This window comes from Denticeps clupeoides, chromosome 4 (genome assembly GCF_900700375.1).
Source record: "Denticeps clupeoides chromosome 4, fDenClu1.1, whole genome shotgun sequence".
NCBI lineage: Eukaryota > Metazoa > Chordata > Actinopteri > Clupeiformes > Denticipitidae > Denticeps > Denticeps clupeoides.
This window is the reverse complement of record NC_041710.1, coordinates 10,272,904-10,293,533: the sequence shown is the minus strand read 5'-3', so window position 1 is coordinate 10,293,533 and position 20,630 is coordinate 10,272,904. Positions and strand designations below refer to the sequence as shown.

General features: G+C 45.3%; 4 protein-coding genes across 5 annotated transcripts; 2 read left to right on the top strand and 2 right to left on the bottom strand.

Moving 5' to 3' along the window:
* Nucleotides 1-4,340: 4,340 nt before the first annotated feature.
* On the bottom strand, nt 4,341-10,038 carry rnf17 (ring finger protein 17). Its single transcript, XM_028975691.1, is given in 3 exon segments — nt 4,341-6,645; nt 6,647-8,622; nt 9,650-10,038. Coding segments are annotated over 3 exon segments (4,194 nt in total). The 5' UTR covers nt 9,821-10,038; the 3' UTR covers nt 4,341-4,598.
* Nucleotides 9,774-15,016, top strand: lyrm4a (LYR motif containing 4 a). The gene is made up of 3 exons (XM_028975697.1): nt 9,774-10,231; nt 10,648-10,768; nt 14,843-15,016. Exons 1-3 carry the CDS (start codon nt 10,146-10,148, stop codon nt 14,909-14,911), a joined length of 276 nt encoding a protein of 91 aa, XP_028831530.1. The 5' UTR covers nt 9,774-10,145; the 3' UTR covers nt 14,912-15,016.
* On the bottom strand, nt 14,700-16,762 carry LOC114787816 (protein phosphatase 1 regulatory subunit 3G-like). Its single transcript, XM_028975696.1, has 2 exons — nt 16,737-16,762; nt 14,700-15,853 (listed from the first exon to the last, which is right to left on the bottom strand). Exon 2 carries the CDS (start codon nt 15,748-15,750, stop codon nt 15,043-15,045), a length of 708 nt encoding a protein of 235 aa, XP_028831529.1. The 5' UTR covers nt 15,751-15,853; nt 16,737-16,762; the 3' UTR covers nt 14,700-15,042.
* On the top strand, nt 15,160-20,611 carry rpp40 (ribonuclease P/MRP 40 subunit). 2 transcript variants are annotated; one of them, XM_028975695.1, is made up of 8 exons: nt 15,160-17,100; nt 17,196-17,340; nt 17,434-17,502; nt 18,353-18,448; nt 19,166-19,291; nt 19,440-19,644; nt 19,734-19,865; nt 20,248-20,611. In XM_028975695.1, the coding sequence occupies exons 1-8, from the start codon at nt 16,921-16,923 to the stop codon at nt 20,444-20,446; spliced, it is 1,152 nt and encodes a 383-aa protein (XP_028831528.1). In that variant the 5' UTR covers nt 15,160-16,920; the 3' UTR covers nt 20,447-20,611. The 2 variants fall into 2 exon arrangements, with proteins under 2 accessions (XP_028831528.1, XP_028831526.1); XM_028975693.1 differs by having other exon boundaries at nt 19,731-19,865.
* Nucleotides 20,612-20,630: the final 19 nt, after the last annotated feature.

Here is a 20,630-nt window from a genome sequence, read left to right as displayed (position 1 = left end):
CATTGTCTGGGAGGTGCTGAAGAAACTGATATCCAGCAAGAAATCGATTTCGATTGATACAGCAGTTGATACAGTAGACTATATACCTTTTTTGACCAAATGACATGGGTTTCACGTTATTATATAGATGACTTCTGGACACAATTCAAATGAAAGGTCTTCTGTGAAATGGTGGTTCGTCTTATACATCCTCTATCACCACGCAGAGAACATTTTTCCTCAGTGGCTCCATTTGAGGTTGTCTTTCAATGTGTCTCTAAAACATGCATTTGTCCCACTGACACTGATCAGCCATAATATTATGACCTCCTGTCTAATTGAGTATGTCCAGCTTTTGCTGCAAAAATAGTCCATCAAGGAACTTCTCTAGAAATATGAATATATGCTGTAATGTTTGGTACCAAGTCATCAGGAGAGGATCCTGGAAGACCAGTACATTTTGAGGTGGTTCTAATGACACTAATGACATAGCATTGTGACTGATATGAGACTGGAAGAGAACTAGCTAACATGAGGTAGAGGATTCCTGGTATTCCTGTCTTAACTATGGACCCAATGACATTTATCTGGAAAAATGAGGGTTGGTGGGAAACATTAACATTAAAAATGTTTCCAATTGTGAAGATATTGCTTATCAGGGCGTGGCAAGATGGCACAGATGTCTTTGAACATGGATTCCTTCCCCTTCCAAGTAGGGTGAACTTATTCAAACTCGCTCATTCTCACTAACCGCTTTATACACACTAGGGTCATGGTGCTGGAGGATATCTTGGGTCATGTAAGGCAGGGACTCACCCAGGGCCGGGCGCCAGCCCACTGCATGACACACACCATTCACTCACACCCAAGGCCATTTTAGAGTCGCCAGTTCACCTAGCGTGCATGGATTTGGTCGGGCAGGACACTAGAGGAAATGAACGCCAACACGGTGAGCATGCAAACAAAGCACACGGGTTTAGGTGCAATGTGTGTTTTTGCCTTCAACTGACTAGTGCCTTTTAAGAGCAGGATTATAAAATGGATGGACAGTCAGATTTCACATGAGAAGAGATGTGTGTGTGTGTGAATATTCAAATCACATTCAGTGTGCATTATGAAGATTTGAGAGCAGACTGCGATGTTGTCCAAAAAAACGTAAAATTAATTGAACTAATACCTCTTCTGTGCATAATTAGTATGAGATTAAATGGCCAACAAGATCCAAGCTCAAGCTAAGATTGCATTAATATTCAGCAGATAGCGAGGAGCAATTTATTAGCATCTCAACAATCTTTCTACACATCACAAATAAAGTTTAAAGGAGACACAAATAAAGTTCAGGTGAGTACAGTTTTGTACTTCTGTTCCATTCTGGGTATAAATATACCATGACTTGGTCTGAGAATGAGAAAGCGGTGTGGTCACCCTGAGAGGCTGTTAGGACAACAGCCTTGTGTCTAAAACACTTTTGGGAGACAGACTGTGTTTGAGATAAGATGCCTCCCCTCACAAAAGTCTTTCAGCATTTACGGTATTTGGATAGTTCAGTAGTTGTGAAGCATCTTGTCCAGAGCAACCATCGGGCTTCATTGGTGAGCTCTGGCCCCAGCCGCAGCTCATTACCCACACCCCATTGGCCAACCAGCATGGAGAGGAAGAAGCGACGGAAGGTGGGGGTGGGACGGGGAGGAGGGCAGGACGGGGGGGTGGGCCTTTCTGGCGGGGGTGGGAGCAGGGATGGGGAGGGGTCAGCGTAGGCAGCGGAGTCGTGCCGACACAGAGCTTGCCTTGCCAATCTGTGCATCCCAAAATACCACAATCTGTCTCACTGGCTGAGAAGCTCTCAGCCTCCATCTCAACCAAACCTCGCCTGGCCTCATTAACAGAAACGTCCCTAACAGAGCTGGGCAGTGAGCCGTGGCGATGTGGATCATTCACCTGAGCTTTACCTCTTATGTCTGTTTCAGGGCAGCCTCCAAAAAGCGCCACGCCTAGATTTAAAACCTTGAATTAATCACCGAAGCCTTCCAACTTCGCTGGCGAACAGGATCTTTACGTATTTGTTGGAGCTGCAGTAATTAAAAACCTATTCCGGCTGCTCGGAAATGCAGAGCTGTGATGATGATCTCGTCGCCTCCCCTAAAGTCAGTGAATTTTTACTGTGGGGACACGAGGGCTAAAGAAGAGGACCAGACCCGCAAATATTTATTTTGGCCTCAGAGGGCCCTGGAGACAGGAGCAAGTGTGTGGCTGCTGGGAGGAAGGGGGGAGGGGGGGGGGGGGCATGTTATTTGAACCGCTGCCCGGTCCTCGGGCAGCGGCAGGCTCTGGCCCAGAGCGCTAGGACCGTGGCCAAGAGCTGGGGTGGGATATCCTCCCATTTTCTCACTTGCTTTTTATCTCTTTGCATTTGTCCATCCTGAACTTTCATGAGGGATTACGGGGTGATCTGGATTTGCTCACTCATCAGGGACTGAAGGAGGATAGTTGCTAATTTATCTGACTTCTGTTTGCTAATTATAGTTCCTGGAGTCCCCGGGGGGGCTTATTTAGTTTTCTAATATGATCACCATTGATAGGTTTCCTTTTATTGGCAAGGTGATGTCGGAATAACCGAGGCTTCCTACATCCATCCATCGACACTTTCCTCATCATGCCAGGATGGGACTGTGACACTGGGGATCGTTAATGCTTGGTCCCAAATGCCCCAGGCAGTCATGGGGAAGGCCCATGGGAGCTCTGCTGCACCCCCAGGCACCATACATGAACCTGGGCAGGAATCCCACACAGAGGCTCCTAATGAGCAACAGCGCAGCTAATGGCTTTGTCCCACATCCCGCTCCATTCCCCCTCCAAATCGGAACAGTCAGGAAGAACGTGACAAGCGCCAGTACACTTACAAATTTAGGTGCTGTTCTATTGCCATGAAATTCCCTCCCTCTCACCTCCTGTATTCATGTTAGTGATAAAGTTATTTAATTCACTGCCTCATCATTATTACACTGCATCGGAGATCCCATGTATTGCAAACCATACCCTTAATCATAACCACTATAATGTCCTTGGTGGTTTTCCAGGTCTCAAATATTCATTCAGTTTACTTTAAACTCCAAAGCTTTTCAAATATCTTCTACTTTGGAGTTTATCTTCTACATCCTTCTGTAGTCCAGAAGGTTGAATCTAAAGGAAGCAGCAGTGGCAAGTGCTCTGCTAAGGTGACTATTGCAAACTGTGGCCAGCTTTGAGCATCACTCAGTTCTTCCTCACTCTTGATTCCATTAGATTTCCTTTCCATTTTCCTTTTTTTTTTTTAATAATATCCAAAGATATTTGAAAAGCATTCAAATATCTCTTAACAATTCTTTGGACTTGTCCAATGGCTTACCGATAATGAGAGATAATAAGCACCTATAAATAACAATGCCAATTACTGAAAAGCCAGACCCAACCATTACAGTATTTTCACATAAACAGCCTGTGTGCCCTATTTTTGCTCCAAGGGGACCAAGTGGAACAATGCTCATTAATTCTAAAGACGGCTTTTTCAGATAGTTTTGTCTCACTTTTAATTTGTGTTCAAGCATATTAATGTCGTTTTTGCCAATATTTTCCCTCCAAACGTCTGCATCAAGAATGATGTGCAGCACTCCAGCACTTTGTAAACATCAGGAACAAAATGCACTCCAGGCATTCAGTTTCATGAAGCAGTAGCTGTAGGTGGCTGGGGGCTGTTGCACTACCAACATACAAGTGAACAGCCTTTGTTCTAGGACCTGTTTGATCTTGCAGTGACATCAATCAATTCTCAAAGTAAAAGGAACAGATTCTATCACCATCACCAAACAGGTTCGAACTGAGAGGTTCCCAAAAAGAGAATCTGTCGTGTCCCACTTGCAAGACGAGACACTTTAGTCTGTGGAACAGCAAAACACTACCATCTGCTGACAGAACGTGGAAAACTGAAACACTTCGTTATTTAGGACACGCTTTCCTGACCTTGGTCATGGAGAGCAGGAGCTATGTGGTGTGGTTTGCTCTTGTTTACAGACCTTATGCTCAATTCTTCAATGTAATGCTAATTATTGGTGTCAATAGGCTGCAAACGTAGGAAAGCGATGCATTGCATGTTCAAGGTTTAGGGAGATACAACACTCTGCACGAGTACTTTTCCCAAATCTGTTTGGCACTTTCTACCACGGGCCTGTCTGCCATCTGTAGCTGAGATAGAAAACAGCTGTGGCATGTCAGGACCTTGCTTTTTGAAGACTGGCAAAAAAAAAAACAAAAAAAAAACGAGTGAACCTTCAGCTTGGTTTCTGGCTGAAAATTGGCAAAAACAAACCAGTAAGTCTGTCTTTAACAAACAGATAATTTATTTTTTCCTTTCTCTGTCACATCAGGGAACAGATGACAAAACCCTTAAATCAAATAACATCAGAACTCAAATATTCAAAATATTTGTTTGAAACGTTATCAGTATTCTCTGCAATGAAACTTCATGCAGTATTCAGAAGTAACAATGGAAAAATATGCAGTAAAACAAAATAAAATTGAAACACTTGAAATAAGAACTGGTTGACTTAACTAATCAAATAAAATTATGAATTAATTGTTGCGAGTCATGCATAGTACGCCAGGCCGTTCTCTATTAATGGAAGGTGAACCAGGGCTCCACTGGCATTGTAAAGGAACACCGTTGGCTCCGGTTCCGATGCAGTAACCTCAGCAGTGAGGTTCTCGTGGAACAGGTCAATCATCATAAGCAGTGCACTCATGCTCCACTCGGGGGCGTAAGAGATACAATCCCCACCCGCATATTCATCTGGGGCCTTGAATCCTCCCAAACGCACATGCACGGCCTCAGCTCGGAAATGCAGCAGGCTCTCTGGCAGCCTCAGCAGCTTGTGTGTGGAGACGACATCATCAGAGCCAAAGTCTATGTGTTGGACAAGGACCCGCACCTCTGGGCTGACTGCTGCAAACCCAATCAGCTTCGCCCTGTAGTACGATCCGTCACTGTACTGCGCCAAACATGGGCCCTCAAAAGGAAAGTCGGTGAGGTGGGGCAGTGATGCTATGTCCTGGTTCACAAGTGTCATGGCTTCCTCCAGAGACGCATTCTCTTCACGGTTTCCCAAAGAGCACAGGAACACCTGGTTGGGGGTGCGGACGTGTTTTATTCTGACAGGGAACCTTTTGCCCTTATAAGGAAGAGGTGTTAAAGAGAAAACCTTTAGCACAGGCAAGGGGTCAAACAGTCCATCAACGGTCAGATCCAAGTCATCCAGAGCAGAAGCTGAAGGACTTGGCCCATATTTCTCCAGATTTGTGGTTGCAGTGCCAACAGCAGCATGCTGGTGGTGCACCAGGATTGTGTTTAGGGGCATGTCATCAAAGAAGATCTCCATGACTACTCTCTCATGAGGTTCCACTGGCAGCTCCAGGATCTGAACATCGACACAACGACCAAGCAGCAGCTCGTGCAACAAGGCGAGCGCATCCAAATGCCACTGACCAGCCACTGGTATAACTCCACCGATCCTGCAGGGCACACATAGCTGGGGAACATCTTCACACAGGACAACGGGATAGACGTGGCAAACCGGGATGTTCTCCACAAGACCTAGGTCCACGTAACGAACCCTGACATGCCCTCCAAAGTAATCCAACACTTGGCCCCTGTACCACAGCATGTCTGTTCCCATGACAACACATCCCTGGACACTCCGCCAGTTATAATGCTTCTGACTTGGCAGTGAAATCATTTGCTGCTGCAGACATTCCTTTAAGCTCTGAAAAAGATGCTTGGCGGCTGAGCTCATCGTGTAGATCACGCCATTGTCTCCAATGGCTGTGACAGTCAAGGACGTACGTCCAAGGTGGGGCAGCTCAGGTGGAAGGTAGACCTGTTTCTGTAATTTTGGAGGTGGAGTGCTTGCGTGTCTCTTCTCCTCCCTTGGAGATCCTGCCTCTTTCACCTCTGAAACAGGAAGTCCTTCATTGACCTTCAGTTCAGGGTTTAGCCTGTTAATCCTCTCTTTCAGGGCGAGTCCCATGCTTACAAGAAAATCAGCAATGCTCACTTCTTGTCCTGCTTGGTCGAGGTAGACAAGACACACACATGCCGGACATGCAGGGGACAGTTCCTGTATGGACATGACCGCATTCACCCCAGTTAGGACGCCAGCAATGAAATCACAAGCAGTCCCAGTCCAGCCCGACCCGCCAGCAGGTCTGATGCCACTAAGGCAGCACTCCAGCAACAAAGAGCCCACGAGCTCGGGGAGGAGGGGCCTGAGGTTGTCAACATGTAGCTTAATCGTGTTTCCAAAGTCACAGCGCAAAACCTCCGCCAAGTTGTTGGCACTGACGTTACACACCGTCCCTCTCTCCCACACGCCATTGTTGTATAAGGCGCAGAACGTTCCGGAGGCCCACGCCACGGTCTTCACTTCAGACCGACTGTATTCACATTTCAGCCGCTCATGCAGCCTCTTCAGCTGAGGGTCGCATTGCAGCAGCTGCACATGGATGCTGGCAGGAGATGTGACATGAGTCACCCGCACTCTCAGGTCCTTTTGATTGGCTGACAAAATCTGGTCAGGTTCTAATGCCACCAATTCCGTTTTCGCAATGGCATCTGGTACTGCCGTTAGTTCCGTAAGGGGGGGGGTCCCACACAACAGCATCGTGAACCACAGGGGCCACTGGAAAATTGCTGGTCTGGGGCCTCTTGGCAAGACCTTCACTGACGAGGATTTGTGCAATGCAAGACACGTTTTTGTCATCTCTTTCATACACACGCACGGGGAGCGGCACAGACTGGGAAACACACTTTTTTTCCGAGACCACCGTCACCAGCTTGAACTCAGTCAGACTACAGAAGCGCTCGATACTTTCATTACTCCAGCCCTCTCCATCACACTCCGTGTCAGACAGGGAGCACCGAAGCGCCTTGGCAGGAAGAGAGAAAAACGGGTCCTTTATCTGCCTTAGGTCACTGATGGACAGCACCTTCCTATTCCCAAAATCCACAAACTGCACCTCCACCATCCGCCCTCCGGGGAAACCTGTGATGACTGCCCTGTACCACACATTGTCGTCATTGAGGGCAGCACAGGCCTGTTCCAGAACGGGACAGTAGAGCTGTAGCAGGTGAGCTTCCGAAGCTCCATAGAACTCCTGAAGTTTGGCAGTCAACAGCAGGAACTCCGTATCATCTTCCAGTTGGATGCAGAAGTCATGGGGGGTGTTGACGTGGGAGATGACTGCGACCACCTCCACATTGGATTTGGGATGAATGGGAGGATAAAAGCGTGGTGGTTTTGTGCTGACAGACACCAGGGGAGTGAAGAACCTCGCCAGCTCCATGAAGACTAGGTGCTCCCTGAGCGAGATGGGCACTACGCTGCAGCCCTGGTCCATGGGAGATTTCTTCAGGTCGACTAACAGAGTCTCACTCTCCTCCCCAAACACCTGCATTTGGACAGCTGCCGAGCCAACCACACGATGGAACTCTTCACAACTCCCGCTGCTCCATCCGCTCACTTCCACAGGAACAATGTCCTTCAGGGAGCACCGAATGGCCATTGGGCAGAAGCGGCTCATCTCTGATTGTGAAGCCAGGTCAGCTCTCCGCAGGAACTTGTTAAGATTGCATATCCCTCCGTCACTTACAACCAAATTTTCGGTGAAACCATAATCTTGCAGAAACACCTTGAGGCTGGCAATCTCAGTTGCAGAACACTGGGACACACTCTCCAACTGGCCTTTCTGGAAGAGCTTGTGTGCCAAGGCACGGGCCCACACACCTGGCTTCCACAGCACAAACAGCGTCATTCCTGTTTTGATGATGTTGTGGGGTTTGAACAGGCTTCGGTCTTCACTGCAGATGGAGTTTATTTTCTGGGCCAGGTTAGCGACACACTTCTGTTCTCGGACATAGCGAACATAGAAATGGGAGGGATTCACTATGTGGGTCACAACCACCAAAAACTGAGAAGAATTCCTCAGACGGTTACCAGGATTGTCTAATAGCAGGTTCTGGTTCTGCACGCACATGTTGGGTGAATCGGACTCCTCTACAATCTCCTCTATAATGACATTGGGCCTTGACAAAGACTCCACAGAGAGAAGCTCCAGGCTTTTCTTCAGCAGCTGAGGTGAAGAGAGAGTTGTGTGGCTGGCGTCCTTGCCACGCCTTTCAACTTGACTTCCAGAGGTGGATACACACCTGCATTCAGGGCTGCTGCATACACACTTGGCATCTCCTTTGCTGATTTTTAGGCACTGCATCAGTTCTTCACGCTGCAGAGAACACCTAAGGTCCGAACCGAGTGAGAGACTACTCATATCAGATGACAGAACATTGACAGGAGCTCGGAGGGTGTCTAGTACTTCATCGATGCAACAGTAGTTTTGGAGGGCAGGCGAGTGCATAACGTATCTGGCCTTCTGAATGGCGGTTTTGAGCGCATTCCTCTTGCTTTCAACTCTTTGTAGATCAGGGTGACTGGTCAGAAAATACTGGTCTAGTCCTGCCAGCTCAGTCACTAGTGCATGTTTCCTCTTCTGAAGAAGACTGCAGGCTTGGTTTGTCACCTCATCGATCTCATTCAGCAAGCGTGTTTTCTCCTTTTGGGCCTGGTAGTGTGGGTTACAAAAAAAAGAATGACAGGTTTCAGGACTTGAAAAATAACTTGGGGTGTGTATTGGTTCTCACAATATGATACGCATCACAAAACATGGGTCACAATTTGTGATGCGATATTCAAAGGTTTGCTGAAAATGTAAAAAAAAAAAAGTGAGCTGAATGAAATACAAGATGCTGTGAGCAGCGATTTCACTACGCCTGAAATGCCAAACAGTATTTCAAAGTGCCCAGCTGGACAGCGCCATCTACAGGAGCGGAGGTTGTAGTTGCTGATTCACATCTCTGCTGAAAAAACGCGCGGCAGCACCACCCAGTGGGCTAAATTTGTATACAGAAATATCAACATTTGATTTCCCTGTACTGATACAATATCATCATGGAAAATTCCACAATATGTTGCTTTATAAATATTTTCCAAGACCCCTAAAAATAACTGTGCTTTCAACCTGATATAATGTAAACAAGCCAGTCCCAATAAATGAATGACTGCAGGAATAAGGATAAATATAATATTTACATTAATATTTGATATTAAGGGTCAGTCCATGTCATGCGTCCTAGTGATCCCACTTGATCTCAGATTTAGCTGAAACCCAACAGGAAGAGTCCCAGAGTTTAGCTGACAACTTCTAAATTGGAATTAAAAAACATATTTTTAAACCCAGGACCCAGTCTTCTGGCTTGCCACTTTGAGACAACTGCATCTAGAAAGGAATTTAAACTGAATTTGAACAAAAGGGTTCAAATCTATCAGCAGTATTTTATCATGCACAGATTTTAGACATGTGCTTTTGGTTTATCATCGAATTTGCTCAAATCTTCTACTGGCAGCATGAAAATATCTACCGTTATTTTATGCCAAATGAAGAGTTGGGAGCTTAAATTTGGGGACTTTTCATGTTGGGTAGTGTGTGCACCTCGTGGAAGTTTCCAGAAAAATCCGAGATGGGCGAGTTGGAGCGTTCAGACACTTGAGATTCAGAACGAAAAAAAAGAATAATCTACCGCTACGGTCACCTGCAACTGCAAGCCCTCGGCCAACTCCTCGCAGCAGCCGTCCAGCTTGCTGAGGTTGTCGCCGGCCTGAGACAAGGCCTCGTCCAGCCGCGCAACCACCTCCTCGTCGGCAGCGTCCCCGGCGTCGGCGGGGTCGCCCTGTCGGGGCTGGTTCCTCTTTCGCCCGTTCATCTTCAGGAGAAGGGTTGCGCCGTTTAATCGCAGACTTTCCGCATGTCTTTCTCGGCCGTGGCGAGGGCACGCAGGCGCGTCGTGCAGAGGACTGCGTGACCGAAGTTGAACATAATCTCGAGGAGCGAACGTTTCGCGTTGTTCGGCAAGTGTTCGAATGAGACGCCGCGTTGCAGCTCGGGCAAACGCGACCTGTGCGCGGAGATACGACGGCCTTAATTGTTTAATGAACTTTATTTATTTCATTTGACAGCAGGCAGTAGATGAGCACGCTGCTGACGTCACCTGAGGGGGGTCCTGATGCTGTAGAAAGCGCCAATTAAACATGGCGTCGTCCACCAGGGCGCAGGTGATCTCTCTCTACAGAATGCTTTTGAGAGAGAGTAGAAAGTTTCCTTCGTACAATTACAGGTGAGTGAGTCGAGTACGATCCGGACACCTGTTGGCTGTGGAGTGCAGCGCAGCACAGCGCAGCGCAGCGCTTTCTCCATCCAGGGGAGTCCTGACGGCTAGCTGCTAACACTTAGCCATGCGTCTGGAGACACTAATGTTTGCGTGAAATGGGAATTGTCGATTGAAGTTTCGTAGTTCTTTATTGCGCGGTTTTCATAATGACTTGACGTGTATACAGTGTAGTAAACTGTGTGGTAGATTTTTAAGTATTTGACATGTTTGTCTATGCCCCAGTGGCAGGAAGTAAAACCGCTGAATCGTAAAATGATGTGTTCGTCGAAAATTACAGTTTGTGCGATTTAGAAAATTGTCTTATGTATTTGTAAGTAGTGTCAGGACAGTAATGATATAACGAAAATAGTTTTGTCCGTCAGGACCTATGCGTTACGTAGAGTCAGAGATGGCTTCAGGGAGAACCTAAATGTCGACAATCCAAAAACCTTGGACATGCTTCTGAATCGAGCAAGGGAGGGTCTTGCTGTCATCAAAAGACAGGTGAGTTGTTGTGGTGTTGTTGTGTGACACGTGACAGTTAATCACTTTCATTTCACTTCACTTTAGTTGTGACTGTTGCCATTACGCATGGCATCAGTAAAACAGGCATTTCCTGCCTGGAATTCTGCTTTTTCTTATACCATGCTGGAATTCTAGCTTTTTTGTGTGAGAGACACTAGTCAATTTAAATGTTTAGCAATGTAAAGGTTTAGGTTAGTAGAGCACACTTTTAAAAACATTTAAAAAGTCAATGTGATCTCAAGTTCTGTAGACATTTGAGGTCCACATTATAAAATGTAGGCATAACAAGCTTGAGATCAGAGATCTGCTTTGCACACGCTTGGCATTCTCTCAATGAGCTTCAAGAGATCGTCAAATAGTTTTTCAACAGTCTTGAAGGATTTCCCCGAGGTGCTTAGCACTTGTTGGCCCCTTTGCCTTCACTCTGCGGTTCAGCTCACCCCCAACCATCTCTATTGTGTTCAGGTCTCCACTTTTTGTTAAGTACATAACTCCACATGTGTTCATTCATAGTTTTGATGCCTTCAGTGAGAATCTACCAACGTAAATGGTCATGAAAATAAAGAAAACACATTGAATGAGAAGGTGTGTCCAAACTTTTGGCCTGTACTGTATGTGGTCAGGGGACACGTGAATGTCACGGAATTACATTGCTATGGTATTTATTTTTACCGCCATACCAGCAAGCCAGGCTCTTTTGTGGTGCACGGTTTTAGGGTGGGTGCATGGAGGTACACAGAGACCAGCCTGTGGACTGGTCAGGCACATGTTTATTATGGCAGAACTGGTTAGTTTCAGGTTTTGTTACTGAATGCTGCCCATTTGTTGAGAGGTATTATGAATATATATTTTTTTGCTTTTATATTGGTCTTAGTGGTCCCCTAATACTGTATCTGAAGTCTCTTTCCGAAATTCGGCTTGGTGCAGAATTACAGCCACTTTTAACCAGTCTCACAATGAGTTTTCCGCAGGATGTGCCATTTCTGTGTCTCAAACTTTAAGTAATAATGAGCAGGAGAGCGACATATAGAAGTTGAGGGGACATTTGTGGAAATTATGTCATCAACACCATTCACCAACCACAATGTTTAGCTCAGACAGGTAGTCGTTTCAGTGTTTATCTAGTTTATAATTGACTGGTTCTTCAGAGTCTCTCATGACTACATTTGTGCTCATTTTTACATCCAGTTGCTGAGTAACTGCGATGCTTTGCAGGTTTGGAAGCCATGACGTTTGGTGGAGACAATGTTTTAGGGGAGAGGTGCGAAATTTTCTGGGCAGGCAAAGCATGAGAAAGGGGAGGTAACCTTTCTGCTTATAACTACGTAAGCAGATAAATTCCAGATCCGACCATCTGAGCTGCTGCTCTCTGAACGGTGAAGCAGAATGGCCAAAGAAACTCTATACATATCTTATTTTTAACCACAGCAGAACCATAGACAGGCTAGGGCAACTTGTATTAATGTTAAATAATCTCACAAAGTGAAATTTCCATGATAGTTGACCTTATACAGCCTTTTTGTGATATGAAACAGGCCAAACATCTTATATAATTCAGTTGGAGAGCTGCAGATTTGGCCCACATTGTGCTGAATTTCAAACCTTAGAGTTAATTCCACCCTCTATTGACTTATGAATAAACATAGTAAGCACCCAAGGTAATTAAGTGAGTAATCATTTTTGAAATCTCATTGATTTCCTCACCAATTTCACAGATTATTTCAGTCAGTGTTTAAAGCTAATAAATCTGTGATTTCTTCATTTCTGTCTCCGCCCAGTGTTTAGGTAACAGCGTAAGCACACAATGTGCGCAGTGCTGTTCTGGAGTTTTTTTGGAAGATGTTAAAGCTTTCCATTAGCTGCCAGGTATCCCCAGACTGCCACAGTCTGGTTTCTATAGTTACTCAATTTTAATTACGCTTCTTTCACACTCTCAGAGATTAATGGCTGTTGCTTCTGTGCACGGTTCCCATGCATTGTGCTTTCTAATGAGACTCAACCCTGTTTGTTTGCAGAATGTGCTTGTCCCATTTATTGTCTTTAATTACGTGCTTTAATTTGATAAAATATGCTTCAGGGCAATTCTCTGCAAAATAAAACCAAAATGAAGAAAGAAATTCTGTAATATTTGCACTTTTACTTGTCCTAGTATTTAAGATGGGTAATCGGATAATGTGGAACATCATTTGATTTCAATCTATGTATAAAAAAAAAAACTCATGTTTTATGAAATACAAAGCAAATTATCATAAACCAGACATTCAAAGTTTATTTTATGTTATATTGAAAAGACTGATTTACTTAATCAAAATATTCATAAATATTTAATAGTTAATATTCATTAACTTTTCGTACTAGCTTTTAGACCTGTGACGTTGTCCCATGCATCACACCATTTTGGTCATTTTAGTTGCATATATATGTTATTGCATAAACATTATTTTATCAAAGTTTTGCAGTTTATTGCATTTGGTGCAATAGGTTTGTCTGAATATCAGATATTAGTCCCACAAGTGGGAAATTTATAATGCTTATAGAGTTTGCAGAATGTTGTGGAAGTCTCGCTTGTTAAAATGAGCTAGTTTTCTGTGTCCTGTGCGCCACGTGGCAACTTTTCAAACTGCTTGTATGGCTTTGGTCATAACTTTATATTCAGCTACCCAGTACATGTCACACTTGTTCATAGTTATGGGCATAAAGTAACTTGTTATCAAAATGTCCTGTGCATCACCGAGAGTAGTCCTTCAGTTAAAATATTATTGGTTTTGGATTTAGCTGAATACTTTTAATATAACACACTTTTAATTTGCTTCTGTTTCTCTTTTTACTCTTTTATTGACTTTTACAGTGTTTTGTTTTTCTCAAATAATTACTGTAATAATTAGTTTCACAACTCTCCAGCCTCACCTTGTGGGAATAAGCAGTACTGCAGGATGCTTCCCTCCTCCTTCTCGAAAAAGTGAATGCAGGGCGGATTGCATTCAGGCGCCACGGGGAACGCAGGGTAGTGGCTGCGTGTAAATTTGTTTCGGTGATTGGTTAAAGGATTTTGCTTGGTGTAAATATATTTATTAAGTGTTTATTCACTTTAATTAAATGTTAATTTGATCTAGCAATCTCGGCCACCGTCGTCAGGTGATGGTGACCGCATACACAACATGTATAAAACTCAGGGACTAACTCCTGTTCTTCCATGGCAGGTGGTGAGCCAAATAAACAGAGTCTTTGTTATTGCAGGGAGTTTATTACTTTTCGCTGGATTTTGTCCGAACGCCACACCTCAGTTTGCTCCGTTTTCGTTAGTCGTTCGAAGCCACGCCCACCCCGTACAACAGCGCTGCCCTCTTAAAGGAACACGCACATTTTACACATGTGTGACGTCACAACGGAGGCGTACCCAAAAAAACGAGGCTGTCGGACAAATGTGTATGTAAAACCTAAAGAATCCTATTTATATCCAGCAGTTCCCATATACTGTTATATGTAGTACGACTTTCTTAAAATGCACCGCCTCGTGGCTCGCTGCAGTACGGGTAATATTAGTCTGGAAACATTGACAAAGGCTAAAAACGAACAGCTGTTTGGATATTATATATTACTTAAGATAAAATGCAATTAATATTGCGCACAGATGCTACTGTAAATATAGTCTTATACTGGATTTGTTCATCTGAATGTTGTTCGTTTATGTCCATATAATTTTAAGAGGCTGATTTAAATAATTATGATTTTTATATCTGGGCCCAGGGACCAACAAGTTGTGTGTTAAGTGTGTTGCATACATTTTGTAGCATGTTTTCACTATTACTCCTGTTGAATAAAGGAAATACGGCAAAGCTAACATGTGAACTGTGGAGGATGTGCATTGAACATTCAGATCTGTTTATATACCTACAAGGGCATCTAGGAGCAATGGGAGTAACCATTTAATCCAGTTAACTTTTTATAAAAGAACAGATGAGTACAAAAGATGTCAGAGTATGGAGGTCTTGCAGGACCGCCCTGCACTTTTCTACTCTCTTGGTAGACACACTTTGGCCTTCTGCTCAACAGGTCTGCATTGGTCGGTTCTACTCCACACAGAAGACCATCGTCGAGGGCAGGAACCTGGCGGACTTCTGAAAGGTGTCTGCATGTGACGCCTGGACACTGTCTTTATGTTGTGTGTAAAAACGTATTATTGTATGTATTGTCTTATGTGACGTAATAAAGAAACCCAGTCTACCACACGCTGTCCAGAAACGTGGCGGGTTCTAGGCGTAATCCAGCCTCAGGACGTAATTCTGCCCCATGTTGTTGTCCCAGAAGTCGCCCTGGTCGGTGCGATAGAACACGGCGAACTGCACCGACGAGCCCCGCTCCAGGTACGGCGGCGCGCACAGGGTGAAGGTGAACCGGCCCGCCCCGTCGGCCACGCGCGCGGCCTGCGCGTCCACGCACGTCCTCCAGGCGTTGAACGTGTACCGCACGCCCACCTCCTCCCGGACGGTGTCCCCCTTCAGCGTGCGGACGGTCCCGGTGACGTCGAAACCAGAGACCGCGACCCGCTCCAGCGCAACGCGACGGTCCCGGAGCAGGGACGGCATGTCGCGCGGCTCCGCCGGCACGGCGAACGTCGGGACCAGGCGCGCCACCGTCGGGCTCTGGCGGCCGGGGTCGGGCGGGTAACTCTGCAACCTGTTGAGCGCTTTGGGGGGGACGCGCGGGTCCTCGGCGGCGCTGAAGTGCACCACGTCCTCCAGGTCCAGGCCGAGCGTGTCCGCAAACTGCACCCGTTTGGCGGCGCGGTCGGGACACTCCGCTAAGGATTTAGCGCGGCGCCTGTCCTTAAGGTCGCCGTCCCGCTCGTCGTCTCCTCCGGGGGCCTTTAATGCCGACAGCAGGCGCTCCACGCCCACTTCTCCCGGCTCCCCTTCGGCCGAACTCGCGACGCGCTCCCGGTGACTCTGCTGCGCGTCCATTACGCGTCTGGTCCGGGCCGCCGCCGCCGCCGCGATGCGCGTCCCTTCTTCACGTCGTTAAGCAAACAGCGAGCCATTCTGCGTCTGTTTTTCAGTTGCGTCACTGCAACGTAATCGCGTAAATAAATAATCAGGAAATCATGGCCAACGTGCGCACTTGTGGAGGGTTCTCCAAACAAAAATGTCAGCTTCCACATAAACTTACACAAAGAAAGTACATATTCATAGTTATTATTATTAATAATTCTCCTCATTGCAGCCAAATCGTCCCCTCCCCCAATAAGGCTATTTTACAACCTTTCACGAACTACGCTGCAGGAAAAACTGCAGGTTTGTTTGAATGTACTGCTGTTACGTCATCGAATAAGCAAACACTGAGCGCAGAACCGAATGTTCACCCCAACGCTTTTACGCACATGGCTTGCTTTTTGCGCCTTTGTAATGAGGGTCTGGTTTATTTTTTTACGTAATCATGACGCTTTCCAAGAACGACGTTTGCATGAACTTTAAAGAAGGGGACCGGCCTTTGCTTTATAGCCTAAATCTGTTCCGCCGGATCCTATAGGCCGCCTGGGACCAGGGTGAAATGAAGTTAACTCACATGCCCACTTCTAGCAGACACTCGCGTCGGCATGTGGGCTGTGTTGACGTCGTAGAGAGCCCGAACTCTGCTAATGCGGTTTAATTTGAAGGTAAACCGATTTTATGCTAAATCCGCTCCGTTGACTGTCTTATTTCTTAAGATTCGATCTAGTTTTATTTACCCTTCTGAACCTCTTGCCACGCAGTCCACTTTTCTGCAGACTGGTCACTTGAGAAGGTTTTAGGTGTGACACGTCTTTTAAGATATTTGACGGCTAGCTGGTGCAACCAATACAGCTTGTATTTTAGGTTCACCACATTAAACAGGTAAGCGTTTAAATGCTGCTGTTAGATGCGATAATCAGATCCTGATAAGATAATAATAATTATTATTCTCCTCTTACAGTTGTGAATGCGAACTGGCCTTGCTCCAACCGAATCGACTGGTTGTTAATTCGCTGATTTATTAAAAAACGCGTGTGACGTAGAGGGGTGGGGCTAAATCGCGAATTCCTATTGGCTCGTCGCCGGCACGTTTTTCAGGCGTGTTCGTAATGCGCGGAAGTAACCCGGAAGTGTCGCCTGCACATGGGAGCAAGGCATCTGCTCGCCCACCCCACAATATTCATTAGTACGGAGACATTGTCAGAAATGTCCCCCGAATTGGAGAAATGCGCGCGGAACTTACTAGTGTGCGAGAAGTCCAGCTTCCGGAACGAGAAATCTCGCTACGACATCCACGTGTCCCAACACTATTTCAATTACAAGGTAAAGAAGGTGGCCGCGTCTTTCTTTCTGTCTTTCTGTCTTTCTGTCTTTCTTTCTGTCCTTGTCTGAGCTGCGTGGTGTGCTCATCGCCGCAGGTGTCGGTGTTGATACCCGAGTGCGCGGTCCTCCCTGCCACCGTCGCCGGACTGATGGACAGTTTCGGTCCGTATTATCGGGTCCGAGATCTGCCCGTGTACAAGCTGCTGGAGGAGAACTTTCTGGAAAACGTTCTGAAGAGAGGTAGCTGTTGTTGCTCCAGATCGTTCCCTCGTCACCAGGTGACCAGTCGTCGGTCTCCTCCGGGCGCTTATGCACTTGTGTTACTCCCTTTAGGAAATTTCTATGCACTGTCCTACAAAACCAGAATCGACGAAGACAACACTGTAGCGTTCCTACCAACTGGTAAGTTTTAAAGCTGCTTTTGCAAAGCCTGTGTTCAACTATTAACCAATTCGCAATTAATTCACTGGGAGTCATAAAGTTGTCATTGTGCCTTCACATATTGTGACATCGTTCTAGTTGAAGCTACATAACTAGGCTTAATAAACAAAGAGTGGGCCCTCTCTTATCCTCTTCCTCTAGTCCCTAATACGTTCATTGTTGCACGACAGCTGCGATCTGTTCCCTTTATCCCTGAAGCTCCAATTACTCATAGGGTTGCCAATGTCACGAGTTGTCCGGGACATCCCGAAATATGGGGGATACTGATTTGTCCCTTCCGGGGCAGCACCAGTTCCGTATTCCAATCACAGCCTCGTCGGCCAATAATAGGCTACTGCAATCGTGCAAAACTCCTGCAAACATTGCTTTGAGTTATAGACGGTTTCAGGGGCATCAGACTCGTGGTTATTTTATATAGATCTATTATTATTGCCTGACGATATGCACTGATAACACAAGAAAAATTACAGATCCCCGTAATGTAGTGCTTCAGTTGCCTCGCCGAACACGAAATTTACACTGCAGCCGAATCTGTGGAGGAGCAGTTTTCAGTTATACTGATAACTGATAAATACAAAAACTAAATGTTTTTGTTAAATCTAAATAAGTGTATGCCATGTGGTGCCATGTGATTGAGGAAGTTGGCAACCCTTGTTACAGGCCTCACTACTGACTAAGTATACCATGAATATTCCTTGCAAATAACTTGTCAGTGTTGTCATTCAGTACTGACTCAGTGGTTCTTTCTTAAAATCTTTAGAACTGATGAATGTTTTTATCGTGGAAATAAAATATGTTTTTGCACCTTTAGGCCAGTTAATACTGTCTGTGGACAAGGACACATATGAGCGGCTGGGTTTGGAGGGAAAACCATCACAATACAACCACAGACAGGTCATGAGATATGGTGAGCTACTTTGCAAATGTGTCACATAATCTAAAAAAAAGTTCCTGAAAGGGCATTTGCTCAGTGCAGGAGTGGATTGTAAGCCAAATAGCTTTTATTTGGGTCTACATTTTAAGAACATCACTTGCACACAGTGAAATATGAATTGAAATAGATATAATTTCTATGTCAATACAAATTTCTTATTATTAATGAAGTAACTACTGCCCTCATATTTATTGATGCACCAGATAGTCAACTAGTCTGAATTGTGCCAGTTTTATTGATGTTTATTAATTTCAACAGTTTTTAGCTGCACTGGGGTCATTGCAAAAGGGATTTCTAATAACCAATGAAGTGACATTACCAGCAATATTTTAGTCAAGGGTTTCCATGGAACAATTCTCTCTGCATTTATGCAGATATTCCATTGAAAGTGAAGTGATGGTCATTGCGAAACACTGCTGCACAGCACATGGTGACACAACTAAATGTGTCCTCTGCTTTTAACACTCACCCTTGGTGAGCAATGGGCAGTGGGGACTGTGCTTTGCTTAGTGCCACCTTGGCGGTCCTGGATTCCAATTACAGGTCCGCTTCCTTACCCCTGATAATTCCATCATTAACCGCTTCCATTTCTATCAGTCATTTAGAACATGAAAAATGAATGAGAATATTATTATAAGACCATAAACATTTGAATGGTAGTGTATGATTTAGATGTTTTTTGTCCTGCAGTTGTGACTGTAGACGTCACAGAGAAGTCGATGGCCCCTGGATCAAAACGATACCAGCGGGTACTGGCAAGTCTAACAGAGCGGGTGCCAATGAAATGTGACTTCCTGTTCTCCAGACATAAGAATGGTGAGATTGAATGAAGTTGGGGGAAAAACCCTTTTACCCTGTAAATGACCTGACCTTTGGACAGTGATGTCTATTTATATTTAAAATATAGTTCTCCCCCCTGTACTGTGAGATTTCTAATTCTTCTAATTAAAATTTTTTTTGAAAGCTGCTGCTGCTGCTGAGGATGGGGCATTGAAGGCTCTGCTCAGCCAGTTCAAATATGACACACACAAACCCATCCTGAAAACTCACACACTGAAGGACATGCTCCATCCTTCTCTCAAGTCCTCAGACCTACGTGGCGACGGCCCCTTGTTCAGCCCACATCACTTCCTGGAGTGGCTTGGTGCGGTCAACCTGGATATCACCTGGTGAGGGTTGGCCCGTTCCTGTGTTGAACCTTTTTTTTTATTTTTTTTTATTTCTTCCCCCTAATCGTGTTGTGGTTCTGTTGTAGCAGTGACCCAGTTGATTCCTTCCTATCCATCTACAACTGCCCTGAGCCCCACACCCCCATGAGCCAAGGCATGCTGTGCACCTTAACAGGGCTGCTTCTTCCTGAGGATCTTCATTCTCTACTGCAGGAGCTGAGGTGAATAATTTCATAAAGCGTGATCGCTCATGTCTGATAAACATATTGTAGTTTTAACCCATAGTGACAGATGATCATGTTCAGCAGAGCTTTGTTTGAACTACTACTCCTGTTCTTGAAACATGGTGCAATCATGTGACGATGTGATCTTAAAACATTGTTTATCTGAACTACAATTTAAACTAAAAGCATGTTTATTGCTCGTAAAAGTAAGATAACACCCATTTAACAATTGTAGAACCTTAAATGTACTGGTTTTTGACCACATTTTAATTAAACTGATATAGAACAAATTGGAATAATATTTGAGTTCCCATCACAATAAAGCTAAATCAGTGAATATAAAATATCAAACATTTCTCCTTTGGTCTGATCTTGACAGAAATTATTTTGATGAGCCCAAGTTCTCATCCTGGCTGGCCATGACTGTGCATGGTTTTGTGGACAGCCCTGTTGCCTGGGGAACCACGGAGCACGGCTTCCTGAAGGGTGGGGAGAACTTCTACACCATCGTTGTCTTGAACAACCAGGACTATTGGCTACACATGGCCACAGGGTCCCATGATGGCTGCCCACCATGACAGTTTGTCAGAACTTTCATGGGACTGGCAGGTGCATTGGTCTTTTTTTTTTCTCCCCCCACACTGTTTTATAACCCGGTGTTGCAGTGTTTCTATAATTGTTTAATGTATATTTCATGCCAGCCCATGTTCTTACAACCCCAAAATAAAAGCTGAGCAACCCTAGCAGATAAGTGAGGAGTTA

Bases quoted from the DNA above. Each gene is read 5' to 3' on its own strand.
- lyrm4a (XM_028975697.1), top strand. From the start codon at position 10,146: ATGGCGTCGTCCACCAGGGCGCAGGTGATCTCTCTCTACAGAATGCTT. The intron at 10,232-10,647 runs GTGAGTGAGTCG...TTTGTCCGTCAG, and splicing joins TTTCCTTCGTACAATTACAG to GACCTATGCGTTACGTAGAG. The intron at 10,769-14,842 runs GTGAGTTGTTGT...TCTGCTCAACAG, and splicing joins TTGCTGTCATCAAAAGACAG to GTCTGCATTGGTCGGTTCTA.
- LOC114787816 (XM_028975696.1), bottom strand. From the start codon at position 15,750: ATGGACGCGCAGCAGAGTCACCGGGAGCGCGTCGCGAGTTCGGCCGAA.
- rpp40 (XM_028975693.1), top strand. From the start codon at position 16,921: ATGGGAGCAAGGCATCTGCTCGCCCACCCCACAATATTCATTAGTACG. The intron at 17,101-17,195 runs GTAAAGAAGGTG...TCATCGCCGCAG, and splicing joins AACACTATTTCAATTACAAG to GTGTCGGTGTTGATACCCGA. The intron at 19,292-19,439 runs GTGAGATTGAAT...TTTTTTTGAAAG, and splicing joins GTTCTCCAGACATAAGAATG to CTGCTGCTGCTGCTGAGGAT.